We start from the raw sequence: 21366 nt of genomic DNA on the forward strand, positions 1-21366 counted from the left end.
CTGCCCTATGCTGCCTGTGTATGCCATACTCTGCCTGCCCTATGCTCCGTGTGTCCCCTACTCTACCTGCTCTAGTCTCCCTGTGTGTGCCAATCCCTGCATACCCTTTGCTCCCTGTATCTGCCCTACTCATCCTGTCCTATGCTCCTTGTGTGTACCATATTGTACATGCTGAAGTCTCCCTGTGTGTCCTACTCTGGCTGCCCTTTGCTACCTGTGTGTGCCATACTCAGGCTGCCCTATTCTCCCTGTGTGTGCCAATTTCTGCCTGTCCTATGCTTGCTGTGTGTTCTCTACTCTGCCTTCCCGATGCTCTCTGTGTATGCCATTCTCTGCCTGTTTTATGCTCCTGTGTTTGCCCTACTCATCCTGTCCTATGTTTCCTGTGTGTGCCATACACTTCCTGCGCTATGCTCCCTGTGTGCCCTACTCTGCCTGCCCTATGCTTCCTGTGTGTTCCATACTCTGCCTGCCCTATGCTCCTTGTGTGTGCCATACTCTGCCTGTCCTATGCTCCCTGTGTGTATCATACTCTGCCTGCCTTATGCTCCCTGAGTGTGCCATACTCTGCCTGCCCTATTCTTTTTGTGTGTTCCATACTCTGCCTGTCCTAGGCTCCCTTTGTGCCCTACTCTGTCTGCCCTATGCACCCCTGTGGTTGCCATAATAATCCTGTCCTATGTTCCTTGTGTGTACCATACTGTACCTGCTCTAGTCTCCCTTACTTTGCCTACCGTGTGCTCCCTGAGTGTGCCCTAATTGGCCTGCCCTATGCTCCCTGTGTGCGCCATACTCTGCCTACCCTGTGCTCCCTGTGTGTGCTCTACCTGGCCTGCCCTATGCTCCCTGTGTGTGCCATACTCTGGCTGCCCTATGCTCCCTGTAGTGCCCAACCGTACCTGCTCTATGCTCCCTGTGTGCCCTATTTTGCCTGCCAGATGCTCCCTGTGTGCCATACTCTGCCTGTGTGTGGTCAGCTCTGCCTGTGGAACATTAAAACTGGTATGCGTTTGTTAGCATTTGAAAATTGTTGTTGGACATGGTCTTGTGGTACCATGGGTGTGGTTTAAAAACAGGGAGTGGCTAAAACTGGCTTCAATTATGAGCCCTCCACCATGTAGGTTATAAAAATTACGGTCCTCTGTGCCACAGGAGTTGGACATTACTGAATGTTATTTCTCTCCAAGATAGATCAGTTAAGATTGTGATTTCTTACCAGAGCAGCTGTACAGGGATGCATTGTAATTAAATATACTATATTCTGAATGTTAGATGATAAGTTTTTATAAGATATAAGCAGCAATTATTACGTATTGCTGCGGGTGGCCTGGATAATCCTTACGGTTGTCTTCCCTTGGTCCTTGACAATGATTGGATGCAGTTGATCCAGATATATGCAATTACTTCTGGACAGACTGGGACATGGGTTGCTCTGAATAGCTGTGAGATATGCTAGAAGAGGGAGCATTGGGTTCAGGTTGGAAAATCAAACCATGTATAACTTTGAAATGCGCTTATTTATCCACCTTGTGGTTTATTTACCATTGCACATCTCCTCACATGCTTGGTTTAAAGTGCAATGGGAACTCTTGTTTGTGTCCTTTTATTTAGCTTATATTTTTGCTACAAAACATGTGTAGAGATAGATAAGCAGAGCCAACACTCTGTGTGACCAGGGCTAAATCCAGCCCGGTGTTGTTTGAAGTGGAGGTCTGATACACATACACTGAGCTCTATTCAATGTAATTTCATTGAGGTCACTGCTTCCTACAAAAATCCACATAAAACAAAATGTACATGTTGGTTCATGTAAACTGATATTCAAAACACATATAGGGCTCCTCTTATTATCTTATTTCTGTTTGGATCTTTTCTGCTTTCCAGTTTTTCTCTGTTTCTGCTGTAGCAGCAAATCATTAGACAACAGCATGCAGACCAGTTGTGAATTCTAATGTGTTTCAGCCACAACAGGGCATAGAGAGAAACACAGCTACACACACTGCCTCACCCATGGCTGCTCGGGTTATATCAGGTCTGTATGCGGAGCTCTAATTACTGTACAACTGCTACATTGTTATTCAGCAGCAAATTAAGTTTAAGTAGGAAGGTTGAGAGGAAGATTCTGGTTGAGCTGGGGTAGGAAGGGTGAGATGAAGATTCTGGTTGAGCAGGGGTAGGAAGGGCGAGAGGAAGATTCTGGTTGATCTGGGGTAGGAAGGGCGAGAAGAAGATTCTGGCTGAGCTTAAGTAGGAAGGTTGAGAGGAAGATTCTGGCTGAGCTGGGGTGGGAAGGGCGAGAGGAAGATTCTGGCTGAGCTGGGGTAGGAAGGGATAGCGGAAGATTCTGGCTGAGCTGGGGTAGGAACGTTGAGAGGAAGATTCTGGTTGAGCTGGGGTAGGAAGGTTGAGAGGAAGATTCTGGTTGAGCTGGGGTAGGAAGGGTGAGCAGAAGATTGTGGCTGAGCTGGGGTAGGAAGGGTGAGCAGAAGATTCTGACTGAGCTTAAGTAGGAAGGTTGAGAGGAAGATTCTGGTTGAGCTGGGGTAGGAAGGGCGAGAGGAAGATTGTGGTTGAGCTGGGGTAGGAAGGGCAGGAAGAAGATTGTGGCTGAGCTTAAGTAAGAAGGTTGAGAGGAAGATTCTGGTTGAGCTGGGGTGGGAAGGGCGAGAGGAAGATTCTGGCTGAGCTGGGGTAGGAAGGGATAGCGGAAGATTCTGGCTGAGCTGGGGTAGGAACGTTGAGAGGAAGATTCTGGTTGAGCTGGGGTAGGAAGGTTGAGAGGAAGATTCTGGTTGAGCTGGGGTAGGAAGGGCGAGAGGAAGATTCTGGTTGATCTGGGGTAGGAAGGGCGAGAAGAAGATTCTGGCTGAGCTTAAGTAGGAAGGTTGAGAGGAAGATTCTGGCTGAGCTGGGGTAGGAAGGGCGAGCGGAAGATTGTGGCTGAGCTGGGGTAGGAAGGGTGAGCAGAAGCAGGGCCGGACTGGGAGGAAAAAGCAGCCCCGGCAAAAAAAATCAAAGCAGCCCACACATAAATGCGTGCTCGTGTTTAACTTATACAAAAGCATATTTTAAATTATATATATGTATATATACATAGATATCCTTATCATTTACAGTAGAGGGTACATTATGTCTTATAATACGAGTGATACTCAGAGTTCCCTGAATAACTCAGCCTGCAGCCTTGTGTCTTTATATGGTCACAGAACAACCCCTCAGTGACTTCTAATATCCTTATCATTTACAGTAGGGGGTACATTATCCCTTATAATACATGAGTGATACTCAGAGTTCCCTGAATAACTCAGCCTGCAGCCTTGTGCCTTTATATGGTCACAGAACAACCCCCTCAGTGACTTCTAATATCCTTATCATTTACAGTAGGGGGTACATTATCCCTTATAATACATGAGTGATACTCAGAGTTCCCTGTATAACTCAGCCTGCAGCCTTGTGCCTTTATATGGTCACAGAACCCCCTCAGTGACATCTAATATCCTTATCATTTCTCACCTATTTGTTCAGGATCAATCATAATAAGGTTATAGACATAAAAACAGAGCTGTTATATTATCCATAAGACTGGTCTACACATGAGAGCAAATAGCATACTTCCCAAATATTACAGCTGCATAGCCTGGGGACCGCTGTGCTTATTGTCAGCTAAATACATTTTATTAATACCTTTACCAACATTCCATAGTTCTCTTGGTAACAGAAGAAATGTGGGTTTTTATAATATAGAACATGCAATGGGCTTGTGCTACACAGTTAAGCATATTCTAGCTAAAGGTTGCAATGGGGTGTGACAAGGCCTGCCAATAGTGGGGCCTGGTTCAGTTTGCATATATAATATTTAGATATTATTTTGACTTTGGTTCCTGCACCGCTTACTCATTCCATTGTATTGGTCACTTAAGATACTCTTGCTCAGTTGTGATGCATGCAATTTAATATTTTTGGGTGACTTTGTGAGAAGGAAGGCAGGGGACCTAAACTGACATATGTGAGGCTTTTTCAGGTCTCCCCCATTTTTAGAAGCCCGTTCATTTGCATATGCTCGCCATACCATTGCTGATGGTTCCGGAAATCACAGTTTGGGTCCCACTTGTTTGGAGAGCTCCCTTTCTCCTCTCTGTTCGGGGTATGATTGATTTTCAGCCTGCCTTCTCCCTCTGCGTTCCTGCCGCATTTAGGTTTGGGAAGAGGGTGTGTGTTTATATCCTCCGCTTCATTTATTTTTCTAAGAGCTGCGAGCAATGAAGGCAGCAGACAGGTCACCCATAAAACTGTCAGGACCAAAAAAAACCCCGGACATAGTCAGTCCCTTCATTCACTCGCTCCTTTACTGCTCGCAGCTGTTAGGGAAATAAATTGAGAGAATACAGGCTGAAAATCACTCCTACGGCACAGCAAGTAACTTCCGATTTAAAAAAAAAAAAGCTGGCACCGTATCTTATTAGGCAGGGGGCGGCCCACTTTAAAGCAGGGTAGAGCGGCCCCTCGGGCAAATGCCCGAGTTGACAGGTCATCAGTCCGGGCCTGAGCAGAAAATTCTGGCTGAGCTTAAGTAGGAAGGTTGAGAGGAAGATTCTGGTTGAGCTGGGGTAGGAAGGGCGAGAGGAAGATTCTGGTTGAGCTGGGGTAGGAAGGGCAGGAAGAAGATTCTGGCTGAGCTTAAGTAGGAAGGTTGAGAGGAAGATTCTGGTTGAGCTGGGGTAGGAAGGGCGAGAGGAAGATTCTGGTTGAGCTGGGGTAGGAAGGGCAGGAAGAAGATTCTGGCTGAGCTTAAGTAGGAAGGTTGAGAGGAAGATTCTGGTTGAGCTGGGGTGGGAAGGGCGAGAGGAAGATTCTGGCTGAGCTGGGGTAGAAAGGGATAGCGGAAGATTCTGGCTGAGCTGGGGTAGGAACGTTGAGAGGAAGATTCTGGTTGAGCTGGGGTAGGAAGGTTGAGAGGAAGATTCTGGTTGAGCTGGGGTAGGAAGGGCGAGAGGAAGATTGTGGCTGAACTGGGGTAGGAAGGGCGAGAGGAAGATTGTGGCTGAGCTGGGGTGGGAAAGGTGAGAGGAAGATTGCAGCTGAGCTGAGGTAGGAGAGGGGCGAGAGGAACATTCTGGTTGAGCTGGGGTAGGAAGGGCAAGAGGAAGATTCTGGCTGACCCGGGGTAGGAAGGACAAGAGGAAGATGTTGGTTGAGCCGGGGTAGGAAGGGCGAGAGGAAGATTCTGGCTGACCCGGGGTAGGAAGGGTGAGGTGAAGATTCCAGCTGAGCTGGGGTAGGAAGTGTGAGATGAAGATTCCAGCTGAGCTGGGGTAGGGTGGGAAAGAGGAGGAAAGATCTGGAGTTAAGGAGGGGACTGGTACAACTAAGCCAACTATCTAATGGGCAGGTTTAAGTGTTCCTTTTGCAACCCATGGGCCTGTTGACTTGTTCCTCTCATGATGGGCAGAGGGATCAGTGTGATGAGTGCAATGTTAGTGGCCATGATTGGCCATGTCTGGCAAAGATCCACCTGTTTGGTTATTGTTTTGTTATAGTCAACTTTACTGTTACCATCTTGTCCTCTGCGTGTCTTTGAGCAGTTTCCTATTTTATCCTTTACAAGCAGTGCAGGGCATGTACGCTGAATCTCAGTCCAGACCTGATGATGGGTGCATTACTAGCACAGTGTTAGCAACACCTGTACTTGCTTACTGTGAAACCTAGCCGTGTGCATGTCTCCGTGAACAGAAACTGTGCTGGCCAGGGAAGCAGTGCTGTTAGATTACACAACAGGTATAGGTGGGTGAAGAATTAAGGACAGCACCATATACACAGCTCATGTGAAATGTATACATTACAATGGTGACATGCTTTGTCTGGGTGCAGATATGAAAACTTAATGCATGCTACAGGACTTTATATATGACCTTCCTCAAGGCAATTTAATTTTTTTTTAAATAACACACAAATGCCCAGTTTGTTTATCCCTAACAAAATCTGCTTTGTGGTTTCCTCACATCTTTCCGTGTTTTTTGGGGAAAGCAAAGCATTCCCTGGCAGAAGTGGGGCATTCAAGTGATATTGAATCTGCAGTTGGCACAGGCACAACATGAATTACAATTCTCATTTTGTTCTGCATTTATTTCAGCGCTGTTATCCGTTTTCTGTGTTTGCAGTTGACCCTACTGCTTTCCCTAATTCTTACTCATTTGTCCCTCCTTCTCATCTGTTGCCTGGCAAATGGCACATTTCTCCCACTTCATTTGCTTTGGCTCAGCTGACGGGTAGTTCTTCATCTTTTATGCTTAGTTGACTTCTACCTGGGAAGACAGATGTTGGATAACACCCAGGAGGAGATGGGTGGGAAAATACAGCCGTGGTATTATACATCTTGCAGTTAGAGGTAGTATAGGTTCCGTTATCTGGAAACCCTTTATCCAGTAAATTATAATTATGGAATAAACATCTCTCATAGATTCCATTATGATCAAATAATCCAAATGCTTAAAATGTTTTCCCTTTTTTCTCTGTAATTATAAAACAGTACCTTGTACTTGATCCAAACTAAGATATAATTAGTCCTTAATGGAAGCAAAACCAGCCTATTGGGTTTATTTAATGTTTACATGATTTTCTAGTAGACTTAAGTCATGAAGATCCAAATTACAGAAAGATCCCTTATCCAGAAATCCCAAGGTCCCGGCATTCTGGATAACAGGTCCCATACCTGTAATACACATCTTATGCAACTTTATTTGGGCCTCATATAGTTAAAGGGGCATGATAAAAATAAGAACAAAGTCACATTCCACTCAATGCACAAGAAACATTTCGGGGCTAAGCCCCTTTATCACATGCTCTTTAAACTCAATAAAGATTTCTTGTGCAGAACAGTTTATTTATTCAAACTTACATCCATACACACGTGTTTAACATTATATTTAACAATGCTTTCAGATGGCATTCACAGATTTCCCATAGACTGCTTCATAGAACCTCAAAATGTAGAACCTGTTTGCTGCCTGCTACTCTTTCACTTAGACTCACCATGGCTGGCAGTTAAAGGGTGAATGAACTAATGAAAATTCAAATCAAATATCAAACTAGTGAATCCTAAAGAATTCTCAAACATTTGATATATTCCCCGTTTAACAAAACTTCCTTGTCGGAAACATTTTTGTGACAGATGGGAAAGTTTTAATCAGTGGCTTAACTAGATATTACTGGGCCCCACAGCAAATTATTTTTCAGGCCCCCAAAATGTCTAGAGGTTGACTTGTTTTACCAATATTTATTGAAACTGTATATGAATTAGGGCCTTATGGGGGCCCTATAGCTTCTGGGCAGCCGCAGGGTCTGCTTCCTCTGTAGTTACGCCCCAGGAGCTGCACCTACTAATTGCAGTTGCTCAACTCGTTTATTTGGTCACAGAGTTTGAAAAAACGTCACAGTAAATATGCGTTTCCTTCTTCTGAAAACAGTAAGTGGCCAATATTTTTTTTCTTAACAGTATTGGGGAATGATAAAAATCAGCTTCGAACATTTAGGCATTCTCAGGGTGAGGCCAAACATGGCGTTTTTTAAAAAAGCTCCGTCTGGTGTAAATACGCCACTGAAACCACACGTGACCGTCAACATGCGTTTTTAATGCGTTTTTCAGCACGTAGGTTTCTTTTCCCAACATGCACTTCTCATTGTTCTCGTTCCCCATAATTTCGCTGGCTGGAAATAGAAAAGCTATTTAGAAATGGAAAAACTATTTACATGCAAAATGGAGCAGGAATGATCGTCAATACCTAATGTAATTGCATCATAATAGGCCGTAAAAACGTATATGCGTCATTTATCTTGGGAGAATTTAAAATTTAAAATATGCTGCGTATTTACGAAAAGTGTGGTTTCAAACTTGCAGATCCCATAGAGTCTATTGATTTGGTAGTTTCTTGACGTATTGGCGTTTCTGTTGAAAAACCGCGGCGTTCCGTGACGGATTTCGGCCCTGTGAGAATTGCCAGTGTGTTTTCCATTAGTTTCAGTAGTAGTGCAATTTATGCGTATTTACGCCAGACGGAGCTTTTTTAAAAACGCAATGTAAAAACGCCACGTCTGGCCTTGCCCTTAGGCTGAAATCAGTCTGCTGAAATACAGGGCAGCAGAACCAATGTGTTGGCTCCGATGAGAACACAATCGGCTAATTCCAATGAAGAAATGTTGCATTTTTTGAGCCGAAATCAGGCTAGTGTGTTTGCGCCAGATCTGACTCAATGTTTCCGGATGTGAAAAGAGGAGGAGGCTACTGCCCACTTATCAGTCTGTGTATTTCAGCAGGATCGTGTTTAGCCCTTGTGTGGCACTAGCCTTGCAGTACATCTTTACATTAACTCAAACATTTTCAATAATTTGTTTAGCTATTTGTAAATGTAATTTGTATTGTAGTTTCTATTGTTCCCCTTAAAGAAGGAAAGACATATTTACTTGGGGGTGCCAAAATGTAGGCACCTCCAAGTGATCGCATTTACTTACCTGACTGATTGTATATACAATCACTTGGGGGTGCCTAACTTTTGGCACCCCCAAGTAAATACCGACTTTCCTTCTCCTCTAAAACAAATGTAAGCCCCCTAAAGGAATTAAAGGGGTTGTTCACCTTTGAATAAACTTTTAGTATGATGTAGGGAGTGATATTCTGAGACAATTTGCAGCTGATTTTCATTTTTCCTTATTTGTGGTTTTTGAGTTATTTAAGATTTTTATAAAGCAGCTCTCCATTTTGCAATTTCAGCAACCTGGTTGGTAGGGTGCAAATGTCCCTAGCAACCATGCATTGATTTGAATATGACACTGGAATATGAATAGGAGAGGTCTGAATAGAAAGATGAGTAATAAAAAGTAGCAATAACAATGTGTAGCCTTACAGAGCATGTTTTTTTAGATGGGGTCAGTGACCCCCCATTTGAAAGCTGGAAATTGTCAGAAGGCGGCAAATAATTAAAAACTTGACGGAAAGTCACATGATTTTTAGGATTCAGACAAATATATATATAGATAGATATAGATTTGGAGTTGGAGCAGGCTCCCTACAATACTAAATAATGATGGTTTGCTAGAAAAGCAATAAAGACAAACTAGTGTAAATTGTACATGTTGTTTATTTTCCAGGTTTGGCTTTATTTACCATTTTGCGCATATAAATGGAGGCTGGCATTTACCCAGTTTCAAGCAGCAGTCCTATGTCCATTATCCCTAGAACAGGCCTGGTTTGTACCCCCCACATTACCTCGGAATGTTGACCACCTGACCCACTACTCATATACAAAGTCATATAGAGATTGGTTTAATAAGAGATTAAGGCAGTTTCAATACAGGTATGGGATCCATTATTTGGAAACCAGTTATCCAGAAAGCTCCGAATTACAGAAAAGCCTTCTCAAATAGACTCCATTATAAGGAATTTTAAAAACGATTTCCCTTTTCTCTGTAATAATAAAACAGTAGCTTGTACTTGATCCCAAATAAGATATAATTAATCCTTATTGGAGGCAAAACCAGCCTATTGAGGTTATTTAATGTTTACACGATTTTCTAGTAGAAGATCCAAATTATGGAAAGATCTGTTACCTGTACTGCTCTTTATAAACTGGTTTTTCGCTAAATAAAAAGGCATATAAAGCGCACCAGAGGCTGGTTGGCTTTTCAGAAGGGCCTATTTTGTTCCACCTAGTGTTATTATGAGCAAGAATACAACTGAAAACTGCTTGTGGGTGACCCCATAGAAAGTCACGGGGTAGATATCACCAGATGTGACTGTGAGAATGAGAGCAGATGGTACCATCACATTCATGTGCAAGTAGCCTAAACATAAGACTTGAAGCTCTACATGGCTCAGCATGCCCAGAAATATCTCCCAGCATCCTCAGATTTTGTCTCAGGTTTATATATTAGAGCCATTGCAAGTCTGGATGCTCTCATGCATGGCAATTGTACAACTGAATTTTACACAAATGTTGACCTTTAGATCACAATGGATGATCCTTTTTTTATTCACCAGAAGTCATCATTAGAAAGTACCCAAACTTTAGGTCATGTCTACAATCTGCCATGGTTGTTCCTACATAGATCCAACAATGGCCTATTTCCATTTCAAACCTCTCCTAATTCCTTGCAAACCCCAACCCCTTTTCTGATCCACAAATCAGAACATTCCCATTTCAGTAGGAACATTTACAGTAGGTAGATTCTGCCACGGGGTAAGCGAGATTCCTGCAACTCTTCGTACCCTCTATAGGTGGCACAGAACAAAAGGAAAGAAATAAAACCCCTTTTATGTGAAATCAGCAGCACATTGCACCACCATGATCATTGGATGGAGCCATTTTGCTGGAGATTGCATGTGCCCAGATTGGGCATTGTAAATGACCTTCTAGTTGCAAGACATGTATTGTTATTATAAAATTGATGTGTCTACAGTTGCCACAGCTTAGTACTTGACATTATTATATATATATTTTTTAATAAGGTGCGATATCTTAAAATGAAATTCTACTCTACCAGCACTGTTCATCATTTTTCATTATCCAAAGCCACAGTAAAGTGTCTTGTACCCAAGAAACATTCCTTCTCTGCATATTTCTATTCCTACTAGTGATATGCGGGTCAAGGTTATCCTGACCCGCACCTGACCCTAACCCGCCCTGCTCCAGCCGGCTCCCGCCCGCACCCGTGCTTCCGGGGTCCTTTTATAGACCCGCTCTGCCGATTACGTCACAAAAGGGGCGGGGCGAGCAGACGCAAGACTATAAAACCGGAAGTCGGCATTTGAAGGTGGCGAGGAGAAGTGCGAGGTCGACCCGAACCCGGGTATCAGGTCGGCCCACACATCACTAATTCCTATATAATACACAAAAGCCATGAATATCTTGTAAATTATATCCTTATAAACGGTGAGTAGTGATGTCATCAGTTATAAACGGTGAGTAGTGATGCCATTTCTGTCACATGACTCACTAAAATTTGTGTATTATAATAAATAAAGTACCCCCAGTTGTAAAATATGAGGATATTATAAGTTACCTCGGAGTTCCATGACCTGTATAAAAACACTCGGCCTTCGGCCTCGTGTTTTTATAGGGTCATGAAACTCCTCGGTAACTTATAATATCTTTATATTTTACAAGAGGGGGTACTTTATTCACTATATCTTATAGCTGATAAGATTTAGTAGGGGTTTGAGTTGTTTTTTCCACAACATTTCAAGTATTTTTTGGTAAAAATGCACATTTTTGGGTTAAAAAAACTTTGAATAATTTGTTTTCTTTAAAAAAAAAAACAACTCATATTCCAGATTTATTATACCCCTACCCTGGAAATAGCTGGAATGTGAAAATACGCCATCTAAAACCTTTTCGAGGTTATGTAGAAGTCAATGGCAGAGGTCCCTTGAACCATTTGAGGATGGTTTGAGCTTTTTCTTCGGAGGGTTTTGCCCAAAAACTCTAGCGATTCAAGTTTTTTTCGCTGAAAACTTGATTAATTCGAGTTTTTGGGACTCAAACTCGCAGGTTTTTGCCATTTCAGTTCTTTCTTAAATATGATACATTCGAGAAAAAACTCTTAAGGGTAGAACTACATGGACGACTTCAGTGCGTTTTCGGCGGATCCAACACGCTGCGCCAAAAATGTGCTGCATCAAAACTGTCAGATGAACGCTGCAACACCATCCGACATTGCTATTGCTTACCTTATTTTCCGTTGCATCCGATTTGACGCCTGCGTTTTGGCGCAGCACGTCGGATCCGAAAACGCATAGAAGTCGTCCGTGTAGTTCTACCCTAGCACTTTACCTTTGATAAATATCCCCCTTCGATTCTAACCTATTGCCCACAAAATCGTGTTGTTCAAAGGTCTGTGGAGGATTCTGCATCTGAAGGAAGCATCATGTCAGTTGTCAACATACACAAAAAAATTTTCATGGATAAATCGTGTACTGGCTAACATAATGGTATTAAATATAATGACTACTATTAAGAGGCTTCTGGTTTCCCTTTAAATAGAAACGTACTGCTAAATGACAGGGTACTGGTTAAAAGAGTTCAATGAATTTCCATTTATGGCAGTTCCCAAGTTCCTTCCATGAAGGACTGCTGCTCAACTGGCAGGTAATTGCTGAATAACAAGGTCGGTAATGGTTATCCTTGCTACTCCCACCTCACTCCACCGTGAGCTTTCCAGTCATGGAGCAATGCTGTAAATGATTACACACCGTATCAAGCCATTTGTAAGCAAGCATCTCTCCGCTGAGAAACCCCTCCCAGCACTCGCTGAAGCCTCTATCTTTTTCACAGTGGTAACCTATTTTACTACTGTTACGGTGAGCTGTGAAAATATCACCTTTTCAGGAACCACAATGAAAAGTGGTCATTACAACAGCTTCTAGATTACTTCCTGGACACAGCCATGTTGTGTAACCTAGGCCTTAAAATATAGCTCTTGTTACTGAATGGCAAGCGGATACAAACGTCTTGGAGCTCCTGCACGCAGTGTGTCACTATATTGCCTTTTGGGAAAAGAATGTCAGCATTGCAAGCGACAACACAAAGATCTGCCATTGGCATTGGCCAGAAATGGTTTTGTGCTGCTCTCAGCATGATCCTTCCATCTCATTAAAGAATAGGCCAAGTTCTACATTGCCCTCAGCTCCGTAGACAAAAAAAAAATCAGTATCCTCTTGATTGCACTTACATCCATACTGCATGGCAAGAACAAATAAAGTGGTTCATTGTGCAGTTTACAAGTCACAAAATACAGTAGAAAGGAAAATAGTTTGATTGGCCAGTGTGTTTTTAGCCTGATGCCTGCTCATTGCACCTCTGCTTTTGTTATTGTTCTATTATTAATACTGCATTGAACAAAAAAAAAGGTGAAATTAACGGCACACTGTCCTAACAACACTAACTGCCAGGCTGGTTGAAAACAGGCTATTGGGTTCATGAAGAACCTTTGGTCTTTTTAAAACGAATATACCCAAAAAAGCTCGTTATTGGTGGTCCAACTATTAGAGATGTACAATGTCAAAGAACATGAGGAATGACAGAGTGTATATTTAAAGGCCTCTCCCCGCCTTTGCAGCTCTGCCGTGATAAATAGGTTATAGCAGTTTCCCAGAAGTGATTCTATCACAATTTTTTTTTCTCGTTTTTCCTCTGGTTTCTTTTGTGCTTTTCCATGCACAAAATTCAACGTGATCTAGTGCTCCCAGATTTTAAAGCTGCTTCCCAATTCGTTGGCAGGAAAGGACAATGTGCTTTTGACGTTGGGCTCATCACTGGAGACAGAGGACACACATCAGGACAGTTAATAAAGTAGGGATGATGGCAGGATGGGGATAAGAGGAGACAGTTATTATGGTGGGGCATCTGATAGAAGAACAGATCAAGTAACAACTCAAGTCTTGTTCTCGTCGTAAATGTCGAGAGAAGGTTCGATGGTGGATAACTCCGTCTCATAGCCCAGGCTCCGGGGGGATAGTGAGTTACGGTGAAAGAAGAGGCTACCTGGAAAAGTCACAAAACAACATGTTAGTTCACTTCAGTTTATTCCTCCCAAAAATAAATACTACTTTTTAGCTTTATAACATAAAAGCACAATGTAGGCTTCAAAAATCCATCTGTAACATGAACAAGAACAGGCGCAAGGGATGGTTTACCTTTAAGCTAGTATTTTATTGAAGAGCCAATTCTAAGCAACTTTTCAATTTGTCTGTTAATTTTTTATCGTTTTTTTTTAAAGTATGTGCCCAGCCTTCAAAGGGGGGGGGGGTCACTGAACCCATCTAAAGAAAACAAATGCTTTGTAAGGCTACAAATCTATTATTATTGCTACTTTGTATTATTTGTCTTTCTATTCAGGCCTCTCCCATTCACATTCCAGTCTCTTATTCAGATCAGGGCATGATAACTAAAGTCATTTAAGACACTAGCAACCAGATTGCTGAAACTAGAGAGCTGCTTAATAAAAAGCTAAGAGGCCAACTCAAAACCAACTAATTATAAAAAAAAAAAGAAGAAAAACAATGGCACTTGCGGCGCTTCCATTTCCGAAGTTGCCTCACGAGGAAACTTTAGGCGACTTCAGAAATCGAAGTGCCGCGAGTGCATTGGCGAAGGCGATTTTTCATTTTAGCAGGGGGAAGGCAGTTCGGGGAGATTGTCGCCCCGCAGAAGAGGCGATTAGTCCCCAGGCGACAAATCTCCCTGTGTGCCCCTGCCTTAAGCTTATATTGTTACAATTACTTATTTGCTTATCTTGAAATTGTTACAAAGAGTGATATTCTGAGACAATTTGCAATTGGTTTTCATTTTTTATTATTTGGGGTTTTTGAGTTATTTAGCTTTTTATTCAGCAGCTCTCCAGTTTGCAATTTCAGCAATCTGGTTACTAGGGTACAAATTCCTATTCATAAAATACTGAAATATAAATAGGAGAGGCCTGCATAGAAAGAGTTATACAAAGTAGAAGTAACAATAAACTTGTAGCCTTACAGGGCATTTTTTTTTAAATGGGGTCAGTGACCCCTATTTGAAAGCTGGAAAGAGTCAGAATAAAAAGGCAGATAACTGAGAAAAACTATAAAAATAAAAAATGAAAATGAAGACCAATTGAAAAGTTGCTTAGAACTGGCCATTCTATAATGTACTTAACACTGACACACCCCTTTAAATCCTTAGATTTAACAGGAACAGATTACATCTAAAAGGCCACAGATTATATATAATGAAACATTGGGACGTGGCTGGATATGTGCTTTGGTCCCATTTGTCATCAGCCCTTGTATCCACCATGTAGTGTAAGTAAGGGACAGATTCAAAAGCATCTGCTTGCTGGGCAATATGTGGCTTTCTCCACCAGCTGAGATGTGCCCACAAGAAAAACATGTGCCACCAGGTTAAAGGAACAGTAATGTCAAAAAATAAAAGTGTTTTAAAGTAATGAAAATATAATGCAGTGTTGCCCTGCACTGGTAAAATTGGTGTGTTTGCTTTAGAAACACTACTATTGTTTATATAAATGAGCTACTGTGTAGCAATGGGGGCAGCCATTCAAAGGAGAAAAAGCTCAAGTTACACAGCAGATAGAAGATAAGCTCTGTCTGTCTAATGGTGTTATCTGTTATCCATTAGTTATCCTGTGCCATATAGCTGTTTTTCAATTTCCGCCATTGCTCCACAGCAGCTTGTTTATATGAATTATAGTAGTGTTTCTGCAGCAAACAGATCTTTTTTTTATCAGTGCAGGGCAACAGTACACGATATTTTCATTACTTTAAAACACTTACATTTTTTGGTGTTACTGTTCGTTTAAGGGCCTCTCTTCCTGTATTTACAAATTAGCAGAACGGCCAAAGTATAAAATATAAGTACCAACAGAAGAATCGCTTATCTCATTATTGCAGCTGACAATGAAACAAAATTCAATTTATCAGCACATCCTACCCCCTCCACTCAAACCAGAAAACATTGGTTAATCTCATATAGGAACTGCAATTTGCTTTTTTTGTGACTTCTACATTATTCCGATCAATTATTTGGGATACAGTTACAATTTTATGCAGCTGCACATGCTAAATAAAGCCAGGAGACTGCACGGTTTCAGAGATGCCTCATTACAAATAACTTCATTAAAGGAAAAGGAAAGCTACGGATTTTATTGCCAATAGATTAGCTGCAATAGTGCAAGCTAGAATGCTATATTTATTCTGCAGAATGTTTTACCATACCTGAGTAAACAGCTCTAGAAACTCTCTGTTTGTTTAGGATAGCAGCTGAAGTATTAGCTTGGTGTGACATCACTTCCTGCCTGAGTCTCTCCCTGCTCACTTATAGCTCTGGGCTCAGATTACAGCGGGGGGGGGAAGAGGAGCAAACTGAGCATGCTCACGCCCGGGGCAAGGAGGTTTAAGCTGAAAGAAGGAAGTCTGATACAGAAGCCCATGTATACACAATAGAAGGAAAGAAATGTGGTGTTTCTTATGACAGAGGACTCAGAGCAGCATTACTTTGAGGGTTAACTGGTGTATTTATAGAGACCTTTCTGATAAAGCTTCCTTAATTTAATCCTTTCCTTCTCCTTTAAAGAAGAATGAGCCACTCTTTATGGCATTTTGGGCATCTCTACATTTAATGGCTTGTATAGTAGAATTGCGGCCAGTCCTATGAACAGGGGTGTTACTACAGAGGAAGCAGACCCTGCAGCTACAGGGGGACCCAGGAGGGTTAGGGGACCTAATTCAGATATTGGACCTATTCTCCAGAATGATCGGGACCTGGCATTTTCCGGGTAACGGATCTTTCCGCAATTTGGATCTTCATACCTTAAGGACTTATACAAGCCCAAAGTCTATTAGTCTATAGAAAATCATGTAAACATTAAATAAACCCAATAGGCTGGTTTTGCTTCCAATAAGTATTAATTATATCTTAGTTTGGATCAAGTGCAAGCTACTGTTGTATTATTACAGAGAAAAAGGAAATCATTTTAAAGAAAATTTGGATTAAATGGAGTCCATGGGAGATGACCTTTCCGTAATTCTGAGCTTTCTGGATTACAGGTTTCCAAATAACTGATCCCATACCTGTACAATTTCAATAAATATTGGTAAAATATGTCAATCTCTAGACATTTTAGGGGCCTTAAAAATAATTTGCTGTGGGGCCCAGTGATATCTAGTTATGCCACAAACTAAATCAGCACAGAAATAACAGATTCTGCTAAAATCCCTTCTGCACATTTATAGAAAGTGTAAAAAAACACTTGTATACAGGAATCTGTAATACACGATCCTACGTACAACCAGAGCCTGGCTCCAAAAGTCTGATAATGTAACACTGTTCTAGAAATTCCATCTAGAGGTCACCTAGATCAGCCTGAAAATGAATATTCTGCTAACTGCTGCCAAATCCTTGGAGACGTTGCACAAGTTCCTCTCTTTCTGGGGTTATTAGATGTCTCGGTGCAGTCAGGTTGATAATAGAACACTATAAAAACCACATGGAAATGCATTTGTTTCAAGGGGCTGTTTTTAAACTGTAAAGAAAATAATGGCACTATAATATGTATGTAAAAATCTTCAATACAGGTATGGGACCTGTTATCCAAAATGCTCGGGACCTGGGGTTTTGTGGATAATGGATCTTTCCATAATTTGGACCTTAAGTCTACTGGAAAATCCTGTAAACATTAAATAAACCCAGTAGGCTGGTCTTGCTTCAAATAAGGATTAATTATATCTTAGTTGGGATCAAGTACAAGGTACTGTTTTATTATTACAGAGAAAAAGAAATCATTTTTAAAAACTTGGATTATTTGTATAAAATTAGGGATACATAGAATCCAGGATTCAGTTCAGGATTCAGCCAGGATTCTGTCTTTTTCAACAGGATTTGGTTTTGGCCGAATCCTTCTGCCCGGCCGAACCGAGTCCTAATTTGCATATACAAATTATGGGCGGGGAGGGAAATCTTGTGACTTTTCGTCACAAAACAAGGAAGTAAAAAATGTTTTTCCCTTCCCACTCCTAATTTGCATATGCAAATTAGGATTTGGTTCGATATTCGCCCGAATCTTTCGCAAAGGATTCAGGGGTTTGGCCGAATCCAAAATAGTGGATACCGTGCATCCCTAGATAAAATGGAGTGTATAGGAAACTGCCCTTCCATAATTTGGAGCTTTCTGGATAACGGGTTTCCTGATAACGCATCCCATACCACTTTTCCATTCAATAAGCTCTATAAGTTATACATATAACAGTGTAAGGCACACTTGGCTCCGTTCAACACCAGTGGTGGATCCTGAGAAATGTCACTCAACAATATCGATGTTTAGATATTAATTAATATGTCATTAAGGTAAAGGGTTGTTCACCTATTAAAGTTACATTTTTGTATGACATAGAGAGTGATATTCTGAGACACTTTGCAACTGGTTTTAATTTTTTAGTTTTTGAGTTATTTAGCTTCTTATTCAGCAACTCTCCAGTTTGCAGTTTCAGTAGCTAGGGTCCACATTACCCTAGCAACCATGCATTGATTTTAATAAGAGACTGGAATATGAATAGGAGAGGACCTATTCATAGAAAGCAGAGTAATAAAAAAGCAATACAACTAATATGTAGCCATACGGAGCATTTGTTTTTTTAGATGGGGTCAGTGACCCTCATTTGAAAGCTGGAAACAATCAGAAAAAGAAGGCAAATCATTGAAAACTAGGAAAAAGAAAAAATGAAGGTCAATTGAAAAGCTGCTTAGAATTGCTGATTCTAATAAATAATCAAAGTGAATGTAAAGTTGAATAAAGTATTAAATTAAATTTTAATGAAAATCTCCAGGTGCTATGCACATGTAATGTCAAATAATCAGCCTGTATTTTGCTTTTATATCCCAGACCAATTTACTAATCAAGAACAGAACACTGAGCATGCAATAGTCTTCAACTGATGTGTAACCTCTAGGGATGCCAATGAAAGAAATGTATTAAACAGACTACACATTCTGTGCATGAAACCTGCACCTGCTACTGGTTAGTAACAAGGGATCCCCAGAGATCTGCTCTATGAGCATATTCATGTCTAAAGCATTTCTGGCAATTGGTTTTTATTATTTGTAGTTTTTTTAGTTATTTTTTTTTTTTATTCAGCAGCTCTCCAGTTTGCAGTTTCAGCACTCTGGTTGCTAGGGTCCACATTACCCCAGCAACCATGCACTGATTTGCATAAGAGGGCCTGAGTAGAAAGTAATAAATAGTAGCACTAACAATACATTTGTAGCATTACAGAGCATGTGTTGTTTAGACGGGGTCAGTGACCCCCATTTGAAAGCTGGAAAGATTCAGCAGAAGTAGAAATAATTTAAAAACTATGAAAAATGAAGACCAATTGAAAAAAAGAAGTAGCCAGTCTATAACACACTAAAAGTGAATGTAAAGGTGAACCACCGCTTTAAAGGTTTAAATTGACTTTTAGTATGATGTAGAGATTGATTTTCTGAGACAATTTGCCATTGGGTTTAATTTTTTATTATTTGTGGTTTTTGAGTAATTTAGCTTTTTATTTAGCAGCTCTCCTGGTTGCAATGTCAACTGTCTGGTTGCTAGGGGGCAAATTCCCCTAGCAATCATGCATTGATTTGAACAAAAGACTGGAATATGAATAGGAGAGGGTCTGAATAGAAAGATGAGTAATAAAAAAGAAGCAATAATAATAAATGTGTAGCCTTACAGAGCATTTGTTTTTTAGATGGGGTCAGTGACCCCCATTTGAAAGCTGTAAAGAGTCAGAAGATGAAGGCAAATAATTCAAAAGCTATAAAAAATAAATAATGAAGACCAATTGAAAAGTTGCTTAGATTTGGTAATTTTATAACATATGAAAAGTTAACTTTAAGGCGAACCACCCCTTTTAGTTCAAGCCATCCATAATGGTCCAGTCTTTGTTAAGGGATTCCCCCTTTTTTTTTGCACAGCAAAGCCTTGTGATGTGTGGTGTATTATCCTGCTGTTTTTACACAGAATAATAAATCTGCCTCTATATGTCCTTCATGCTGAGCCCCCCCTGCCTCTGCTTCAAGCCCCCAGTGGTCAGTCCCAGTGGGGATCCTAACTAGAAGTTGTTTAATTCAATATGAGCATCCAGATTATTTTTAAAGGGGACCTGGCATCCCAACATAAAAATCTGTATAATAAAAGTCCTTTTCAAATTAAACATGAAATCCAAATTCTTTTTTTTATTATAGCATTCATAACTGTTGTAAACTCATTTAAAAATCTCAGCCGTCAATCAAAGATTGCCTGCCCCTCCTCTATGCCTAAGGGTAGAACTCTACTGTGCAGCAGCTCGAACTGACACGTCGCCATACCATGAAACGCCTGCAACGTGTTGGATGTCCTGAGGATACAGGAAGTGAAGGAGAAATCACAGGTAAGAACTACATTTATCCGACTGTCGGATGAAGATACAGCGGATAAATGTAGTTCTTACCTGTGATTTCTCCTTCACTTCCTGTATCCTCAGGACATCCGACACGTTGCATGCGTTTCATGGTATGGCGACGTGTCAGTTCGAGCTGCACTTCCTAGATGTCACCCCACATTCCCCCAGTTCTCTTTACCATTTAATTGTGTAGCCAGTGCATGGGAATGGACATCAGGTCCCCCATTCTGGTGCACAAACAAGATTCTGAGATAATACAAGGCTTGCCATAATAACAGTGTGCACAAAATGGCTCCTGCCTGCTTGCTAGAATTATGAATTCCCAGACTGAAGGAAACAAGATTGAAATAATTTATACAGTGTAATTAAAGTTTATTTTGCTTGACTAATGTCATAGAAATAGTATTTTTTTGGCGGCAGGTCCCCTTTAAGGTGGTTTGGGTACTGAAGAGGCAATAACATCTAGTTACGTCCCTGTTTCTTCTTCTTATGTCTCTTTTACAATTTCTCTGAACATTTCTGACTTTTCTCCCCTTATTTCTTCTCTTTGGCTTGTCTGATTAGATATGACAGAAAGATTAACATAAATGTATGCAAAACAGGGGCCTTGTTCTGCCATCTAATACAGTTGTGCAGTAATATCCGTGAATAGAAGCCCTTTCGACTTAGATTAGAGCATGATTAAAGGACAAGCAGATCTGCCATGTAAGTCCATTGATGTCAGACTCCTCATGGCCCATGATAACACTCAAAATATATAGATCCTGACACTTCCTTCTTTTGAATCTGATGAGGGAACTTACTGTACACAAAGCTTCATGCTGCGTGGGTCCATTTTTTGGAACCTGCAATCCGCAACCCGGACCCGCTTGAACCCGCAAGTACCTTATCCGCAACCCACGACCCGCTGACCATCAATAATCAGGAAGTGCGGTCATTGTAAGCCGGAAGTGACATCATCGGAAGTAGGCGTGATCAGAAAAAAAGGAGTAAAAATCGCTATTGAGAAGACCCGCGACCAGCAGAGCCGCCGACCTGCGTCTATACCCGCACCCGGAACTTCTACCTGCAACCCACAGGGTACCACAGGTTTTTGTGGGTACCGACCCGCTGCAGGACGCTACACCCCCCTATGATTCATATCAGACTCTATCTACATAGCTTTAATGAAATTAACTGTACCCATTCCTCAAGTCACTTTTAGTATAAAATCATCTAAACAGAAGCAAGTAGAGTTGTATGTGGATCATGTTCTGTTCTTGGGATCTAATGGTCACCAGCTGAATATCTTGTTTTCTGCCCCATTTATGACAAATGATACCTATTGTTTATCTGCCACTTTATTCATTTCTTTATGCTGAGCAGGGTCGGACTGGGCAGATGGGGAACCGGGGAAGAATATGGTG

At 41.3% G+C, this 21366-nt stretch overlaps 1 protein-coding gene and 1 long non-coding RNA gene across 3 annotated transcripts in view; one reads left to right on the top strand and one right to left on the bottom strand.

Annotated features, from left to right (window-relative positions):
* Positions 1-21366, top strand: part of LOC121401427 — a 109640-nt gene that overhangs the window by 53094 nt on the left and 35180 nt on the right. The window lies entirely within an intron of this gene.
* Positions 11425-21366, bottom strand: part of rnf130.L (ring finger protein 130 L homeolog) — a 142854-nt gene continuing 132912 nt past the window's right edge. The window contains exon 8 of the mRNA XM_018252002.2: positions 11425-13532. Coding sequence (XP_018107491.1) covers positions 13423-13532 — 110 coding nt within the window. The 3' untranslated portion in view covers positions 11425-13422. The remainder of the gene's footprint in view (positions 13533-21366) is intronic.

Source organism: Xenopus laevis, chromosome 3L (genome assembly GCF_017654675.1).
Source record: "Xenopus laevis strain J_2021 chromosome 3L, Xenopus_laevis_v10.1, whole genome shotgun sequence".
Taxonomy (NCBI): domain Eukaryota; kingdom Metazoa; phylum Chordata; class Amphibia; order Anura; family Pipidae; genus Xenopus; species Xenopus laevis.